General features: G+C 41.4%; 2 protein-coding genes and 1 pseudogene across 2 annotated transcripts; all 3 read left to right on the forward strand.

The window, feature by feature from the left end:
• Nucleotides 1–4,727: 4,727 nt before the first annotated feature.
• Nucleotides 4,728–6,146, forward strand: LOC112197655. Its single transcript, XM_024338414.2, has one exon. The coding sequence runs from the start codon at nt 4,935–4,937 to the stop codon at nt 5,835–5,837; it is 903 nt and encodes a 300-aa protein (XP_024194182.1). The 5' UTR covers nt 4,728–4,934; the 3' UTR covers nt 5,838–6,146.
• A 2,871-nt stretch (nt 6,147–9,017) lies between these two features.
• LOC112199563 (putative disease resistance protein At1g50180) lies at nt 9,018–17,410 on the forward strand. The gene is made up of 7 exons (XM_040518799.1): nt 9,018–9,751; nt 10,780–10,839; nt 11,044–11,234; nt 13,045–14,095; nt 14,646–15,667; nt 16,342–17,049; nt 17,277–17,410. Exons 1-6 carry the CDS (start codon nt 9,109–9,111, stop codon nt 17,047–17,049), a joined length of 3,675 nt encoding a protein of 1,224 aa, XP_040374733.1. The 5' UTR covers nt 9,018–9,108; the 3' UTR covers nt 17,277–17,410.
• On the forward strand, nt 17,136–17,832 carry LOC112196513 (annotated as a pseudogene).
• Nucleotides 17,833–18,282: the final 450 nt, after the last annotated feature.

The following is an 18,282-nucleotide window of genomic DNA, read 5'->3' on the forward strand; positions in this document are numbered from 1 at the left end:
AAAAGTGACTAGCCACACATCGTCTTAAATTCAACAAATAAAAGCATGAGTATTCGATTACAAGAGGATAAAAACCGTAAAAGGGAGAGTATGAGAGCCACGAATTCACTTTTAGGCAGCCTTAGATGCAAGCACTCCTTCAAAATAGGTCACGGCAGAAGCTTGATGGAGATGGCAGATGGATTGCACAGTTTTCCTTCTTGAAGACTTAGGAATTTTGAGACTTTGTGTACTAGGGTTTGGAAGCAGAAGATGGCGCTATAGGATGGTGGTTTTCAACGTGTTCAGAGCCTCTATATATATAGAATACACAGCCCAAGTTTCCTTTTCCAATTCTGCTTTGAAAGCCTCCTCTAGTTGCTTGAGGATTACTCTACTTGGTGCATAATTAAATGATTTTCAAGCCTTAATAATCTTCCCAAAATCTTGATGAATCATTCTAGGACTCTCCTTCATATTTGCAGCAGCAATAACCTTCCAAAAATGCCCAAGAAATCCGTCCATAGGAGATTTCTGCCAAACTGTCCTGTTTTGACTAGGATTCAATTTCTGACTCTGAAGCTTCCTTCTTGGACAAGGAACGACTTCGACTTGACAGGTTTTTGGATGGTTCTTGACTCACACGTGCTCTATGACATCACAGCATCTAGATGATCAATAACCTTCTGGAAAAACTCCAAGAAAATCGTCGGAAAAGATCTCCCAAAAAGCTTCGTGAAAAGCTGACAGTTTCTGCCTTATCGGGAAGCATAATTCGACTTTGATTTACCACTGCCTCGTTGACACTTCTGACCGGTTCTTTGGCTCTTGTTGTAGTATAACATCATTTCTTCAATGTTCGCTGGCCCTTTCTGCAAACACAAAGCTGGAATGGTGTAAGAATTGCTCCTCAAAATCGTTCCCAGAAAGCTGATTCTGAAACTACAGTTTTCTACTTTGCAGCAACTGTTTTGTACAACTTTTTCCGTGGACTTCCCTTGTAATTTCCGGCCAAAAGGTTGATCAAACTTGGTCCTTTGTATCAGTACTTCATGATCCATGGGTTCTTTGTTCCCTTTCAGCTCTTATTTCTCTTGAATCACTCCACGAACTACCTAAAGAGAAAACAAAGTTAAAACTGATTTTTTAAAGGAAATAGCTAAGAAAAGTGTAAAGGATTCCACATTATATTTGACGCATTTATGCTCCTATCACTCCCTGAATCATCATATTCAGTCAATTGGACTTGACAATGCTAGAGAGTTTACATCGAAGACTTTCGATGGTTATTGCATTGGGACTGATGTTGGACATCATATTCTCATAAACACACCCAAATGGTCTGTCGGAAATGACTACGATGGTAGTCAGTACATTGGTAATTCGCACCAATCTCCTTATATCCGCTTGGGGTGATGCAATATCGCATGCAGCTATGCTAATTCGTCTATGACCCACCGCCACTCAATCTACCTCTGCGTTATAGCTAGTGATTGGGTACAAGTATCGTGTTTACTCATCTTTGAGTGTGCCATTTATGTGCCAATTGCGCCACCACAGCGCTCTATGATGGGTCCTTACTGATGAATGGGCAACTACGTTGGATTTGAGACTCCAATAATCGTCCGCCACTTAATGCCCTTGCAAGGCGATCTCCTTACCGCTAGATTTGATGGTTGTCACTTTGATGAGACAATCTTCCCGTCGTTAGGGGGAGATAAGAACACTAATGTTCAGCAGGAACGACAGGAATTGTCGTGGTCTGTCCCCACCATGTTTCATCTGATCCCCGTTAAAGTGACGAGATAACACAAATATGCTGCAAACATGCCTACAAGGATGGATGTCCCTACGAGAGGATATAGCGCCACCCTACATGGAGGTAGGCATGGCGCCAACGCTAAAGAGAGTGGCACTCTGAAGTTATAGGCCATGGGCCCAGCTAGGATGCGTGGGAGGCCTGTAGGTTCGAATAATACTTTGACACATTCCAATCATTTGATCATCTAGACTCAAAATCTGTCTCATGAGAATCTTCTGGATTATGGTTATCGTTGGGGGATGCCTCGACGTCAGAACCTATTCCTGAGAATATAGAGCTCTATGAAAATTACACTAGTATACATGAGACGTGATATAGAAACTCCATCATAATTGATGATGTAGTCACGCATTTCGTTGCGCATGAGTTTGTTGAGTCTGATGACATCGAACCACTCTCCGTTGATAAATGAATGCCAACATAGAGAAATCTGGCCTAAATGGAAAGATGTGATCCAGGTTGAGTTGGATTCTCTAACGAAGAGGAAGATTTTTGAGCCAGTAATGCCAACACCTCCTGACATAAAACCTGTTGACTAATAAGTCTTCGTTAGAAAGCGTGATGAGAAAAAGAGATGGAATCTTGCCTTATGGTGCAAGGCTTCTCACAAAACGCCATGGAATCGACTACGATGAGACATATTTTCTCGTAATGGATGTCATTGCACTCCACTACCCTGTCAGTTTGGTAGTTTCCAAATAACTGATCATGCGGCTTACGAATTTGGTCACCACGTATCTCTATGGGGATCTAGATACGGAATATACATGAAGGTTCATGGTGAACTTCATTTATCCAAGTCAAGTGGTTCTATACCACGGAGCGCGTTTGCAATAAGATTGAAACGCTCACTAAAGTGACTACTTGATTAGGAAATGATTTGCTCGCACGTTTCCATAACAAGTTTCGGATTCTATAGCGCTTTATGTTAGACATGATCTTTATTGGAAACCCTTAAAGAGTTAAGGGAAACCGCTGAACACTTAAAATTCGATTTTGAGATGAAGGATTTTTGGAGAACACGATTATGTCTCGGTTTGGAACTTGAGCATCGTGTTAATAGGTGCTTAGGCATTTTGACAAGGTCAAAACTTCAAGCACCCCCATGATCGTCCGTAGTCTTGATCCTGAAAATGATCCTCTTCGTCCGAAGGATGATGACGAAGATGTGATAAAGGCATAAGTGCCCTACTTAAGTACAATAGGAGCATTATTGTACTTAACTCAATGCACAAGACCAGACATCTCATATGTTGTGAACTTGTTAGCTAGGCATAGTTGTGCGCCAATGTGACATCGTTGAATTGGTGGAAAAAGATATCTTTCGATACTAGAGATGTACGACTGATAGGGGCATGCTTTATCCTTACAGAGAGATGATGGATTCGGACCCATCACACACTTGGAACGTCGCCAATACTGGCCTGCGTCCACTATTCCCATCCCAAAACGATAAGTGTTTTGGAAGATTTTGCTGATTTTAGGTATCTCTTTGACCCACACAAAGGTCATTCCCAAAATGGTTAAGTGTTCACCACAGGTAAAGACCATGATATCTTGGAGGTCTACAGAACAGACCCTAGTCGCTACATCTTCGAACAATGCAGAGATAATTGCTTTTCACAAAGTGGTTCGTGAATGTATATGGATTGGATCCATAATTACGCATGTTCGAAAAATTATGGTTTGAAGTCTACTACAGATGAGCCTACGAGCATTTAGGATAATGCTGCTTGTTTTGAACAAATAAAGCAAGACTACATCAAAAGCGACAACACCAACGATAATCGGCAACAACAAACTCTCCTCAAGATCAAAGTGAACTAGGTTCAATCTGAGGACAGTGTGGCTGGCTTGCTCACTAAGTCATTGTCTAAATTCCACTTTCGAGGAACATGTTGGTAGCATCGTTTGCGGAAGTTATCCGAACTCCTATGACCGTAGTCATCAGGTGGAGATGCAGACATCAGGGGGAGATGTCTACATGTATGGTCTCGAAACATGAAGGGTGTGTTATGCTCTTTTTCCCCTTCGACCGAGGTTATTTTTGTCCCACAGGGCTTTTGTTACTCGACAAGGTTTTTAACGAGGCAACGAGAGAAGCACCACATTTGGGCGACACAAGGGGGAGTGTTTAAGTAAATTCAAATTGTGTCTGGCCCAAACTCTAGGTTATTTGACCTAGTGGTAATAGAGTTTTAATTTGAGATAATCTCGGAGAATATCTTAGAGATATCCATTCATTATATGATTATCTTTCCTTGTACAATTCAGATTCTATGCATTGTAATCCTCTATATAAAGAGGCCCCTATTATCAATGAGAATACACAGCAATTTTATCTCAATTTCTGTTTCTCTATAACAAAGACTTTTTATTTTTTATTTTTTTATCAGGTAAATAATTCAAATGCTATAATTAGTCTTTCGTGAGTCAAACTCACAATCTTCTACTTATGAAAAGGAGACTATGCCACTAGACCAAATGGTACTGGGCAATTCAAGACTTTCTGTATTATTTTCTATAAAACCTTATACAAAATCCTTTGTCAGTTGTTATAAATACACCTTATTACTCTTTATTAAAAAGAATTATTAGTTAATCATCTAGTGTAATAAGGTTGGTCGAGCGGCCTAGCATGGAATCTCCATGTCTAGCGTTGGAGTTTCAACTCCTACTAGTTTATGGTCAACAGGTTTGAGGGATCTTTGGGTTCGTGTGCCTCTAGAGGGAAATTAGTCTGGCTTTGCTAAGATGCCTTCGTGGACCTCAGTCTCAGTCCAGATACTGACTGGATGTGTGTGTTAGTGACGTGCTAACGTCACCGAAGTGCCCTCAATTAAAAAAAAAAAAAAAAAAAAAAAAGTGAAGCAGACTTAATGGAGCCATCAACTCGTGGATAACTAAGCCCGAACCACAAGAACTAGCCCAAACAACCCAATAAAACACTCGAAACTCAAAAATTTCAGAAATCCAACCATCACTCACCCTCCACCGTCGACTACCCATAAAATTGAAGACTAACAAGTAATTACTCATCCAACGGTCCACATCGCAAGATCGATGCTTATCTAAGAATTTAGCAGATCCCTTATCCTACGCGCACTCTCTGTGCCCTTGTCAGTTCACTCTCATGGCAGCTGAGTTACAGCCGCTGGAGGCTACAATCCCCGCCGGCCCAACCGCCACCGCCACGTCGACACCGTCACCTCTTATAACCCCAACGGCGACGGCCGCAATAGCAACCACAACAGCAGCAGCAGCAGCAACAGCAACGGCTCTACACTCGGGAGAAAACCCGGGCCCCCAATTCCAACTGGGCCAGAAACGGCAGCGCCGGCCCAGCGTCCGGTTAGGCGAGATCGGCGACCAGCCCGCCGCCACCGTCTCAATCGACTCACACATGCGAAGGGCCAAGTACCCCTGGAAGCTCCCGAAGGACTCTAGTAAATCCGTCAAGGCCAGGTCGATTACGAACCTCGTCAACGGCCACGATTCGACTGAGATAGATGATCGGAACCAGAACGGCGACGGGGGATTCGAGTTCGGGAGCAGGAAGATCAAGTCGAAGCGGGCGGCGACGACGAAGAGAGTCCGATCGAATTGGATTTCGAATTCGAAGATTGACGAGGGAGGGGATAGCCGGGAGGAGGGGGAGGGGTGGATGAGCGCGGATCCCGATAGGGATAGTCCGGTAAGGGATGAGAGCCCGGTGCAGTCGGCGGAGAACGAGGCGCACAATTGGGAGGAGCAGAGGAGGGTTGGGGGGAATAATTGGGGGAGGGGATCGGAGAGCAGGGAAAACGACGCCGTTGAGGCGGATAATATGCCGGAGTCGAATTGGAGCGGAGTGAGGTCGTGGCTAATAGAGCTGGGGTTGAGTCGGTATACGCCGGTGTTCGAGATACATGAGGTGGATGATGAGGTGTTGCCGATGCTGACATTGGAGGATCTTAAAGATATGGGGATAAACGCCGTGGGATCCAGGCGGAAAATGTACAGTGCTATCCAGAAGCTTCGCAAGGGGTTTTCGTGAGTCTAGCTTTCCTGCTCTCATTTCTCTTTTTCTTCTTTTGTTTGTTGTTTTAGAGAAATAGTGTAACCTTATCATAAACCCTTCGGCCATGGAAGAAATGGTGAAGGAAGTGCTTGTCTGAGAGGGCCTTGGCCCTATTTTCGCTCATAATAACAATGATAACCTTAGTTTGCATTTCAGTTTTAACTTTTAAGTAGCATCTTTCTATTTTTGGTAGTTGAATTGTTCTTTGCCATTTATGGAATTGGAATTTGCTTCTTTGACCAAAGCTGTCTGATTTTGTTAATGTAATACGACATTGTTTGTGTAGACTGGTCAGTAAGTTACTAAAGATGTCAATATCATCTCTATGTTTGTGATATCCTTTTTGCTTCTTGCTTTTGTACGGAAGCAAGCTTCTTAATGCACTCACTGTTCATGAGTTGTAACTATCAGTGCTGCAAATATGGAAGGCATGAGTGCTATTAGCGTGTTGCTAAATTTCCTATCCAGCATGTTTTATAGTCTACCAGTTAGGGTGTTGTTGGTTAGAGACTTAGAGGCATACATTGCTCAAATGAGGGGTTTGTTCTAATGAAATTTGTTTGAGGTTCCGTGTCCATTGTCTTCGCGAAAGATCCATTACTAGAATAATTCTGTAAAGTGGTAACTTATAGTTTTGGCTTAAATTTAAAGCGTGGGATGGTGTGGTCTACTTAATAGAAAAAATGTCTGGAAGATTGGAGGGGGTAGGCTTTGATCAGAGTGCTGTGAATACAAACCTTGAGTGTTATAGCTGGTATGTTGGAAATCAGCAAGGTAGTTAAGTCAACCTTTCCCATTAAGAATGAGTCAAAACAATGATAACCTTAATTTGCATTGCAGTTTTCAGTAACATTGCTTGTTTGTCCATTTTTGGTAGTCTTATTTTTTCTTTCCCATCTATGGAATTGGAATTTGCTTCATTAACCTAGTGAAGCAAATAATTTCCTCAGGATGGCCATATCATCTCCGATAGTGCTGCAAATATGATGGTATTGGTGCTATGGGAATGCTGGTAGTTATGCAGCATGTTTCGTAGTGTACCAATTAGGTTGTAAGCTAGATGCGTACATTGCTCAAATGAGGATTTGTTCTAATTAAATTTGTTTGAATTAAATTTGTTTGAGGTTCTGTCTCTGCTCTATTCAGAAACAATCCATCTCTGCAATACATTATGTATACTTGTGTAACTGATAGTTTTGGCTTAAATTTAGGTGTGGGATAGCAATCTACATAATAGAAAATAATTTGGAAGATGGGAGGGTTGGTTTGCTCAAGAAAATAGGGTAATATTGGAGTCTCAGTCTGAAACTTGAGTGTTGTAGCAGAATCATTTAGAAGAGAATAATGTAATAACTCAAATTTTCATAATGCCTATTAGGCTAATATTGTGGAAATGGGCGAGGTAGGGAAATCAACCTTTCCCATTAACAATGTGTCTGAATTTGATTTCTATGAAGAATGAATATTAGATGGATCACTTGGTTTTTAGTAGTCAAAAGGGGTTAGTAGTCATGTATCGAGCAGATGTTGTATGGTATACGTTTAGTTGGGCAAGAACCTAATCTAGGACCTAAACCCACCCTGTGAGCAGATGTTGTATGGTATAAATTTAGTTTGGCTGAATTGGATTGGAGTCGAGTAAGGTTGTGGCTAATAGAATTAGGGTTGACCGGTTGAATCAGTAGTCGGTATTGCAGGTTCTAATACTTTTAGTTTGTTAATGGCAGACAACTTTGTTTCTGTAGACTGATGTGATTTACCAAGTTGGTCCATATCATTTATGCATATTCAATCCCTTTATTTTTGCATTTCTTATTGCAAAGCGAAAAAAATTCACTAATACATTGTATACTATACTATTTGTAAGTCTACGTATTAGTGATGCAAGTATGCAAGTACTACTATACTATTTGTAAGTACTATGCATTAGCGTTGATAGAGCTTCTATGTAGCATCAAGCATGTTTCGTAGTTTACAAGTTAGGTTCCTGTTGTCAAAGATTTGCCTTGCTAAAATGATATGGTTCTTCTAATGAAATTCATATGATGTTCCTTAGTTCTCTCTAGAAATCCTCCATCTCTAGATTACTTGTAAAGTTAACTGTCAAACTGATAGTGTTTGCTTAAATATTGGAGTGTGGTGTACTCCATCCTTTAATAGAAATTGGGTTGGGGGAGCAGATTGTTGTTTCCTCAAGAAAATTAACCTTTCCGGTGAAGAGTATGTGAAATTTGATTTCTATGGAATGAAGATTAGAAAGTTCAGTAAAGAAGCACTTGAAGGGGTTTCCCAATTTGAATCCTCCATTCCTGAATATTGCTGCAATGGGGGTTGGTAAAAAATTTTAGAAATTAATCACAAGTAAAAGCATTTGAAGGGGTTATTGCTCAAGTATCAAGAACGGGGGTGTGTGGGATGAGAAGCTAATGTTATGTGGTATTGATTTCATTTCACCCCTTTACAGCTTCAGATAATGCATAAGATCTGGTTGTACATCTGTTATTACTTGTTCTGCGTGTGAGGATTGGTAGTTACTATTATTCTGTGTGTGAGGATTGTAGTTACAATAGACCTTAGCATGTTGCTCCTAATATTGAGCTTCTTAATTTTGTTGTGCAACTTGCTATCATCGACTCATCGTGCAACAAATATAAGGTCTGGAACCCTGGATGATTATATTGCTTCTTGTTTGGTCTTGTTACTGTTCTGAAATCTGAACTAATTTTTCTGAGCATGACATTTTCTTATAATGCCTAGGCTGAATAGCTTCCAGCCAATTAGCCACAACAATGTTAAGAGAATATCATCATTTACTTGCTCATTCCAAACTCAAATACTAACCCTAAACCAAAACCCCCAAAATTGCGAACCTGTGAAACACTAATCCCAAATTCAATACTTTATGTCCTAAATCCTTGAATAATCAAACCCCCAATTCAAAACTGCAAATAAGTGGTAGGATTTACTAGATGGCAATTACAGTAACATGAAAGAGAAGCCATCACTCGGAAGTCGGAAGTAAAGAACAGTCTCTAGGCGGATGATAAAGGGCGTCTTGTGGCCATCGGACCCGTATTTTCGCAATTTTCATTTGTGTTGGCGTCATTATTACAAGCCCAATTTTATTGGATCGTCGTATTGTTTGTGAAGGCCCGGTGTTATTATCCAAAAAAAAAAAAATCCTCAGGAAGGTGGATAAAGAAAGACCAAGTTTACGGTGCAGAATTGGTCGACTGGACTTTCGTGCATGTACTACAAAGACGGAAGAGACTGCTCTACTCGTAACAACATCTCACCAATCAGAACTACCAAAGAACTCTATTGCATTTGTCTCCATTTTGGCAAAGAGAGTATGGCTGAGGCGGTAGTTTCCTTTGTGGTTGAAAGGCTGGGAGACTTCATCATCCAACAAGGGAAGTTCTTGTATGGAGTCAGCGATCAAGTTGAGCTTGCACAAACTGAGCTACAATTAATGAAGGGTTTCCTCAAAGATGCTGATGCAAGACAAAGTGATGATGAAACTGTTCGTATCTGGGTTGCAAAAATCAGAGAGGCTGCTTGTGATTTGGAAGATGTCATTGAAATCTATGCCTTGAAAGTGGCTTGCAAGAGGGAGGGAGGTATTAAGAGTGTGCTGAAGAGGTTTGGTTGCATGTTGAAGGAAGGAGTTGATCTCCACAAGATTGGGGCGAAAATCCGAGTCATCACCACCAATATTTCTGATCTGAGGTTGTGTTTGCAAACATACAACATTAGAGAACTGAGGGAGAGTACTGAAGGTGTCACTTCTGTGTATGAGAGGCAGCAACAACTCAGGCGAACTTATTCTCATATAATGGATCGTGATGTTGTTGGAGGAGAGCATGAGAGAATTGGCTGTGCGTTTGGTTAAGAGTGGAGACAGACACCGGGTGGTTGGGGAAAACAACTCTTGCAAAACAGGTGTATCATGATAGAGAAGTTCGGCAGCACTTTGATTCTTTTGCTTGGGTGTGCATATCTCAACGATGTCAAGTAAGAGACGTTTGGGAAGAGATCTTGATTAAAGTTTCTGCCCTGCAAAGAGAGGAGAATGCAAAAATGAAGGATGGTGAAATAGCCAAGAAGCTTTATCTTGTGCAACAAGAGAGTAAATGTTTGGTAGTAATTGATGACGTATGGAGTGTTGGGACATGGGACACTCTGAAAGCTGCATTTCCTTTGTGTGAGGAAACCAAGAGCAGAATATTTATTACTCACCACTCGCAAGGAAGAAGTAGCTTTGCATTCAGATAGAAATGGTTTCCTCTTCCGGCCTCGACCACTAAATGATGATGAAAGCTGGCGACTGTTGGAGAAGATAGCAATATCTGGAAGAGATGAAATAAGTATTTTCCTCACTCTAACTCTCTTTTGCATTTGCATTAATTTCTTAGTATTTAGTAATTGTCCCTCATAGAAATTGTCACATTAATATATATTCCATATTAACTTTTCTCAGTCCTTGATCAACTTGTTGCATGGTACGTAGTAGTCAGTATACTGATATCCCTAGCTAGGTTATCAATGATCCTTGTTCCTCATATTATTTGATTTTCAGTCATTGACAAATAAAGACGTCCGTACGCTACATTTTTTAATAAATGAAAAGCATGTTACAGACTTTATTCTTGTCTTGTACTCTTTCTCTGGTGAGTAACAACAATGTTTGTACTACGAAATTACTAGCATAGGAATTTAGGATACTAAATCTTCTTGATACTGAAGTTATGTGGTGGCGTTGTGATCATTTGTAATATTGCCGTTTCTTGAATCAATTGGATGTTTTTCATTTGTACCATGTTCTTAACTTTAGGGATTTTCCTATTGTAATTATGATTTTGACAGATCTGGCTGTGATTAAATTTGTTTGAATTAAATACGGTTAATTCTTTTTCAGATTCTGGAATCTCCACAAGGAAGAAAGATTTAGGAAAGAAGATGCTTCGGTACTGTTCAGGTTTGCCATTGCCATCACTGTGCTTGCAGGACTTCTTGCAAGAAAGGACACAGTTGATGAGTGGGATATGGTGTATAAAAATATTCATACATACATTGGAAGAGGCAAAGGCCACGAACAAGAATGCAGCGGTGCATCGTGGGTGTTGGCATTGAGTTATGATGACTTTACCATATCACTTAAAACCATGCTTTCTGTATTTAGGTAATTTTCCTGAAGATTCTGATATACCAGTGAAAAAATTGACTCAATTATGGATAGCAGAAGGTTTTATATCTGCATCATATGAGACAATGGAGGATGCAGCATACGGCTATTTAACTGAGCTGGTAGCAGCAAGCGGCAGCAGCAGCAGGGACAGTGTGCGGCAGCAGCAGGCAGTAGCAGCAGGGACAGTGTGCGGCAGCAGCAGCAACAGCAGGCAGAGTGCAGGAGGCAGCAGGTGCGCGCGGGGTGTAGGTTGCAGGTCGCGGGAGGCAGACGGGCACACGGGTGCGCAGGAAAGCTGCGGAGGCAATGCGGTGCTTAGGCTGCAGCGCGGGGAGCAGGCGCGCAGGAGGCTAGCACGGGCTAGAGCTTGCGGCTATTTTGGTGAAAGGAGTTTAGGGTTTTGTTTTTCTGTTCTTTTTCTTTTAGGCTAGGGTTAGGGTTAAGGCTCGTACTGATAACGTGTTGAAGTAAATTGGAATTGCAGAGAGAATTGTAGTAGTATTATTGATAATAGGAGCCCTATATATAGGGATTTACAGAGTACACAAAAGGTAATAGAATCCGAACATAACTAGGAAATCTAGAACCTTCTCCTATTACAACTCTAGGACTAAACCTTAGTTTGAAGAGGCACACATGATGTCGACTTCATTTTTTTGAATCAAACCCAAATCGGGTGCTAATATATTACATCACAAGCCAGAAGAGACCGGTACATACCCTTCCGCAGAATACAAGAAGCTAGTGGTAGTACCCACAATGGTACGTAGCTATAGACCCACTCACTAGACAATTAAGTACGTAGACATAGCGAGAGTCCTCTTTCGGTACTACTCCAGAGGCGCTAGAGGTACATAGGGTGCACAAAAGTGCATAGGTTCCTAAACAGGAAATTATTGTAGTTAGAAAAACTAAAAACATAGCAATGGGCCTAGGGCAAACACCCTATCCCAAAATAAAAGCCCAAAAGGACAACTCCAAGAGAGGAAGTCCATCTCACGGCCCAGTAAAGAAAGGTGCCCCAAGCCTAGCCCAAACACCATCTCCAACCCAAAATTTGTGCACAGCTACGATGTAGCGCCAACCCCCACCCTCTAGAAACCCCGCCGCTACAACCACCCACGAAAAATCCAAAAACCAACAAAACCACGCCGGCCATCACAATCCGACCAGATCCTCCATATCTACGCCGCTACAGCAATCCAACCAGACCACCGAAGCCACACGCACCACGAACGATCTGCTTCGCCCTCGCCATAGCCACCGCCGCCTCCAGCTCTGGAAATCCCATTACGAAGATGCCGCTACAGGTTCTGGAGGCCCATGACCAAACCTAACGTCTCTGTACAACTCGATCTCGAATCAGAAAAAGATCCGGGCTCCACCTCCTCCTAGTCCGGCAGACCTTCAAGCCAAACCTCCCATACCAGAAGCTGCCGAGGCATTAGCTTTCAAGAGCCTGTCCGGCAGCATCCCAAAACGGCGAACCAGCGCCGACGAGTGCCGCCGGACGAGAAGAAAATCGCAAAACCCTACACCAAGAGTCGTCCTAGTTTTGTGGAGCAAAATAGTCTATGAAATTTATGATGTCGACTTCGTTCAACAATGTTATGATTAATAAATGCAAGGAAATAATGAGGGAAAATGGTTGATTTGAAGTATGGAATGAATCATTTCTTCTATATTTTTCTTTATTTCAAAATATTTTATTTTGTTTTGTATTCTAGACACAAAAATAAATAATTTTTATTTCTCGAATGCTTTCTTTTCAGTTTTCACTTTTCACGAATTAAACGAAGCCTCACGGACTGACACGAGTGACATGACCCAGTGTGAAAACATCTACTTTTGAAGCTGGTTTGTGTTTTTTTTTTTTTTGCACGTGGTGGGGCCATTCCCCGACCTTTGTTATTTGCAACCTTTGTTAGTGTTGTGCAAATCTGATATACAAGAGAAATCTGCTTTGAATTGTTTTCCTTGATTATTTGAGCGAAGAGATCGAGTATGGCTGAAGCTGTAGTTTCTTTTGTGGTTGAAAGGATCGGAGACTTCATCATCCAAGAAGGGAAGTTCTTGTATGGAGTCTGGGATCAGGTTGAGCTCGCACAAACTGAGCTACAGTTCACGAAGGGTTTCCTCAAAGATGCTGATGCAAGACAAGGAGATAATGAAACTGTTCGTATCTGCGTTGCAAAAATAAGAGAGGCTGCTTATGATTTGGAAGATGTCATTGAAATCTATGCCTTGAAAGTGGCTTGCAAGAGGGAGGGAGGTATTAAGAGTGTGCTCAAGAGGTTTGGTTGCATGTTGAAGGAAGGAGTTGACCTCCACAAGATTGGGGGGGAAATCGGAGTCATCACCACCAATATTTATGATCTGAGGTTGCGTTTGCAAACTAACAACATTAGAGAACTAAGGGAGAGTACTACTCAAGGTGTCACTTCTGTGTATGAGAGGCAGCAACAACTCAGGCGAACTTATTCTCATATAATTGATCGTGATGTTGTTGGGTTGGAGGAGAGCGTCAGAGAATTGGCTGTGCATTTGGTTAAGAGTGGAGACAGACACCGAGTTGTTTCTATTTGTGGGATGGGGGGGTTGGGGAAAACAACTCTTGCAAAACAGGTGTATCATGATAGTGAAGTTCGGCAGCACTTTGATTCTTTTGCTTGGGTGTGCATATCTCAACGATGTCAAGTGAGAGACGTTTGGGAAGACATCTTGATTAAAGTTTCTGCCCTGCAAAGAGAGGAGATTGCAAAATTGAAGGATGGTGAAATAGCCAAGAAGCTTTATCTTGTGCAACAAGAGAGTAAATGTTTGGTGGTAATTGATGACATATGGAGTGTTGGGACATGGGACACTCTGAAAGCTGCATTTCCTTTGTGTGAGGAAACCAAGAGCAGAATATTACTCACCACTCGCAAGGAAGAAGTAGCTTTGCATTCAGATAGAAATGGTTTCCTCTTCCGGCCTCGACCACTAAATGATGATGAAAGCTGGCAACTATTGGAGAAGATAGCAATATCTGGAAGAGATGAAATAAGTATTTTCCTCACTCTAACTCTCTTTTGCATTTGCTTTAATTTCTTAGTATTTAGTAATTGTCCCTCATAGAAATTGTCACATTAATATATATTCCATATTAACTTTTCTCAGTCCTTGATCAACTTGTTGCATGGTAGTAGTCAGTGTACTGATATCCCTAGCTAGGTTATCAATGATCCTTGTTCCTCATATTATTTGATTTTCAGTCATTGACAAATAAAGACGTACACTACATTTTTTAATAAATGAAAAGCATGTTACAGACTTTATTCTTGTCTTGTACTCTTTCTTTGGTGAGTAACAACAATGTTTGTACTACGAAATTACTAGCATAGGAATTTAGGATACTAAATCTTCTTGATAGTTGATACTGAAGTTATGTGGTGGCGTTGTGATCATATGTAATATTGCCGTTTCTTGAATGAATTGGATGTTTTTCATTTGTACCATGTTCTTAACTTTAGGGACTTTCCTATTATAATTATGATTTTGACAGATCTGGCTGTGATTAAATTTGTTTGAATTAAATACGGTTAATTCTTTTTCAGATTCTGGAATCTCCACAAGGAAGAAAGATTTAGCAAAGAAGATGCTTCAGTATTGTGCAGGTTTGCCATTAGCCATCACTGTGCTTGCAGGACTTCTTGCAAGAAAGGACACAGTTGATGAGTGGGATATGGTGTATAAAAATGTTCATACATACATTGGAAGAGGCAAAGGCCACGAACAAGAATGCAGCGGTGCATCGTGGGTGTTGGCATTGAGTTATGATGACTTACCATATCACTTAAAACCATGCTTTCTGTACTTAGGTAATTTTCCTGAAGATTCTGATATACCAGTGAAAAAATTGACTCAATTATGGATAGCAGAAGGTTTTATATCTGCATCACATGAGACAATGGAGGATGCAGCATACGGCTATTTAACTGAGCTGGTAGAAAGATGTGTGGTACAAATTGGGGAACAGGGTTCAGTTAGAAAGATTAAATCTTGTCATCTGCATGATCTCATGCGAGACATGTGCTTAGAAAAGGCGAAAGAGGAGAACTTTCTCCAGAACGTCAATTTTTCACATCAAAACAGGACCTCTGTTTCTTCTTCCATGGTAACCAATGCTACAGCAACGGTTAAAGTTCGAAGACTTGCAATTTATTTGAATAGTAATGTTGATGAATTGGTTCCATTGAGGAACCACAAAGACAGCCACCTTCGGTCTCTACTGTACTTTGCCCCAGTAAATTGCATTCTCAAAGATGAGAAGTTGGTAGGATCGTTGGTTAAGAACTTCAGATTGCTTCGAGTTTTGAAGTTTGAAGGTATGGTAACATCAGGAGAACTGCCGAATGAGATTGGCAACATGGTCCACTTAAGATTTTTGAGTTTGTGGTGTACTCAGGTAACAAGGCTTCCATCCTCCCTAGGTAAATTGATATGTTTGCAAACTCTCAATTTAAAGTTCTGTGATTGTAATGTAATTCCAAATGTGATTTGGAAGATGGAACAACTGAGGCATTTGTATTTACCCTCGTACTGGACCTCACATCCAACATTTGGAAGATGGAACAACTGAGGCATTTGTATTTACCCTCGTACTGGACCTCACATCCAAAATTGCGACTGTCTACTCTTCGCAATTTGCAGACTGTTGAACAGCGACAAGCGTGGCCCGTGGCCCACCATTGTACCGATACTGTCCCAACTTAACCACCCGTTAGGTGTTGGGTTTTAATCACAAAAGGCCTCGGTACAATTGGGTGAGATCCACCCACTTATAAGTTATATTTTATTTGTCACTTTTCCAATGTGGGATCTTTCCTCTCCAACACGCCCCCTCACGTGCAACCTAGCTCTAGGTCTGCACGTGAAATTCATTCATCCAATTCCCATATTGGAAATTGGGACACAAGCCTCATATCAGAGACTTGGTCAATACAATCCAAGGCCCACATTCATTGGACACTTGGTAATTTCAATGGCAATACAGGGAACCCCAATTTGGGCTCATGATACGTGCCTACGTGGAGACGCAGTTGGAGAAGGACCCGCTCTGATACCATGTTGAACAGCGACAAGCGTGGCCCGTGGCCCACCATTGTACCGATACTGTCCCAACTTAACCACCCGTTAGGTGTTGGGTTTTAATCACAAAAGGCCTCGGTACAATTGGGTGAGATCCACCCACTTATAAGTTATATTTTATTTGTCACTTTTCCAATGTGGGATCTTTCCTCTCCAACACAGACTTTAGATCGTGTTTCAAGTCTCTGTTCTGACCTGACTGATCTCTCTGAATTAAGAAACCTGAGGAAACTGGGGATACGAGTGACAACCAGCTTGGAAAAGTTGGAGGAAATTTTGAAATCTATAAGCAGCACACTTGATGGCATTCGATCTCTCCATGTTTTCAGTTGGCTTGGAACTAATAGTGGTACAGAGGTTACACAAATAGTGTCGAGTTGTCGTCATATATACAAGTTGGTTTTGAATGGGCGAACTGTAGAGTTGCCAAACGATCTTCATGACTTTCCAAACCTCACAAAGATAACATTGGTTCACTGTGATCTCAAGGACAACCAAATGGCTGTGCTAGAGAAGCTGCCAAACCTTAAAACTCTTTGCCTGATGGAGGAGACTTTCGAGTACAAGAACACAAAGACACTTGTTTTCTCCAAAGGTGGCTTTCCTCATCTTGAATGTCTCTCACTTATTTGCATACGAGAAGCAGAGGACTTGGAGGTGGAAGAAGGGGCCATGCCTAGGCTCCGCCGTTTGTACATAACACGTTGCCGCAAATTGAAGACAATTCCAGATGGGCTGAGATATGTTACTAGCCTCAAGAAACTAACCGTAGCAATGCCTAGATCATTCGTTAGCAGGCTTCAAGTTGGAGGAGAGGATTACTATAAAATCGAGCACGTGCCTTCTGTTGTACTTACGAGTTATGACTAGGTACTTTTTAATTCATTTGAGGTGCTTTTCATTTGGTTTCATGATGTTGATATTCTAGAGAGACACACAGACACTATATAGTATATATAACATTCTGCTGCTACACTATACTTTTTAATTCATTTGAGTCCAAAAACAAATCAACTTGTTCAATGCAGTATTCGTTTCGAGATTCTTTCATGATTAAATGCCTCATCGTAGATTACAAATCAACTTCTTCAATGCAGGAAAATCAAATCGAAGCGGGCGGCAACGATCGAATTGGATTTCGAATTCGAAGATTGACGAGGGAGGGGATAGCCGGGAGGAATGGCTGAGCGCAGATCCCGATAGGGATAGTCCGGTGAGGATTGAGAGTCCGATGCAGTCGGCGGAGAATGAGGCGCACAATTGGCAGGAGCCGAGGAGGGTTGTGGGGAACTGGGCGAGGGGATCGGAGAGCAGGGAAAACGACGATGTTGGGGTTGAGTCGGTATACGCCGGGTGTTCCAGATACATGAGGTGTTTGCCGATGCTGACATTGGAGGATCTTAAAAGATATGGGGATAAACGCCGCGGGATCCAGGCGGAAAATGTACAGTGCTATCCAGAAGCTTCGCAAGGGGTTCTCGTGAGTCTAGCTTTCCTGCTCTCATTTCTCTTTTTCTTCTTTTGTTTGTTGTTTTAGAGAAATAGTGTAACCTTATCATAAACCCTCCGCCATGGAAGAAATGGTGCTTGTCTGAGAGGGCCTTGGCCATATTTTCGCTCCTAATAACAATGATAACCGTAATTTGCATTGCAGTTTTCAGTATCATTACTTGTTTGTTCAATTTTGGTAGTCTTATTTTTCTTTCCCATCTATGGAATTGGAATTTTGCTTCATTAACCTAGTGAAGCAAGTAATAACCTAGTGAAGCAAGTAATTTCCTCAGGATTTCCTTATCATCTCCGTTAGTGCTGCAAATCTGATGGTATTGGTGCTAGGGGAATGCTGGTAGTTATGCAGCATGTTTCATGGTGTACCAATTAGGTTGTAAGTTAGATGCGTACATTGCTCAAATGAGGATTTGTTCTAATGAAATTTGTTTGAGGTTCTGTCTCTGCTCTATTCAGAAACAATCCATCTGCGCAATACATTATGTATACTTGTGTAACTGATAGTTTTGGCTTAAATTTAGGTGTGGGATAGCAGTCTACATAATAGAAAATAATTTGGAAGACGGGACGGTTGGTTTGCTCAAGAAAGTAGGG

Source organism: Rosa chinensis, chromosome 4 (genome assembly GCF_002994745.2).
Source record: "Rosa chinensis cultivar Old Blush chromosome 4, RchiOBHm-V2, whole genome shotgun sequence".
NCBI lineage: Eukaryota > Viridiplantae > Streptophyta > Magnoliopsida > Rosales > Rosaceae > Rosa > Rosa chinensis.

What these genes read in the sequence shown, in the direction of transcription:
- LOC112197655 (XM_024338414.2), top strand. Translation starts at nt 4,935, where the DNA reads ATGGCAGCTGAGTTACAGCCGCTGGAGGCTACAATCCCCGCCGGCCCA.
- LOC112199563 (XM_040518799.1), top strand. Translation starts at nt 9,109, where the DNA reads ATGTACTACAAAGACGGAAGAGACTGCTCTACTCGTAACAACATCTCA. An exon ending in AATTGGCTGTGCGTTTGGTT is followed by an intron (nt 9,752 to 10,779) that starts AAGAGTGGAGAC and finishes ATTCTTTTTCAG; the next exon opens with ATTCTGGAATCTCCACAAGG. An exon ending in ATCTGGAAGAGATGAAATAA is followed by an intron (nt 14,096 to 14,645) that starts GTATTTTCCTCA and finishes ATTCTTTTTCAG; the next exon opens with ATTCTGGAATCTCCACAAGG.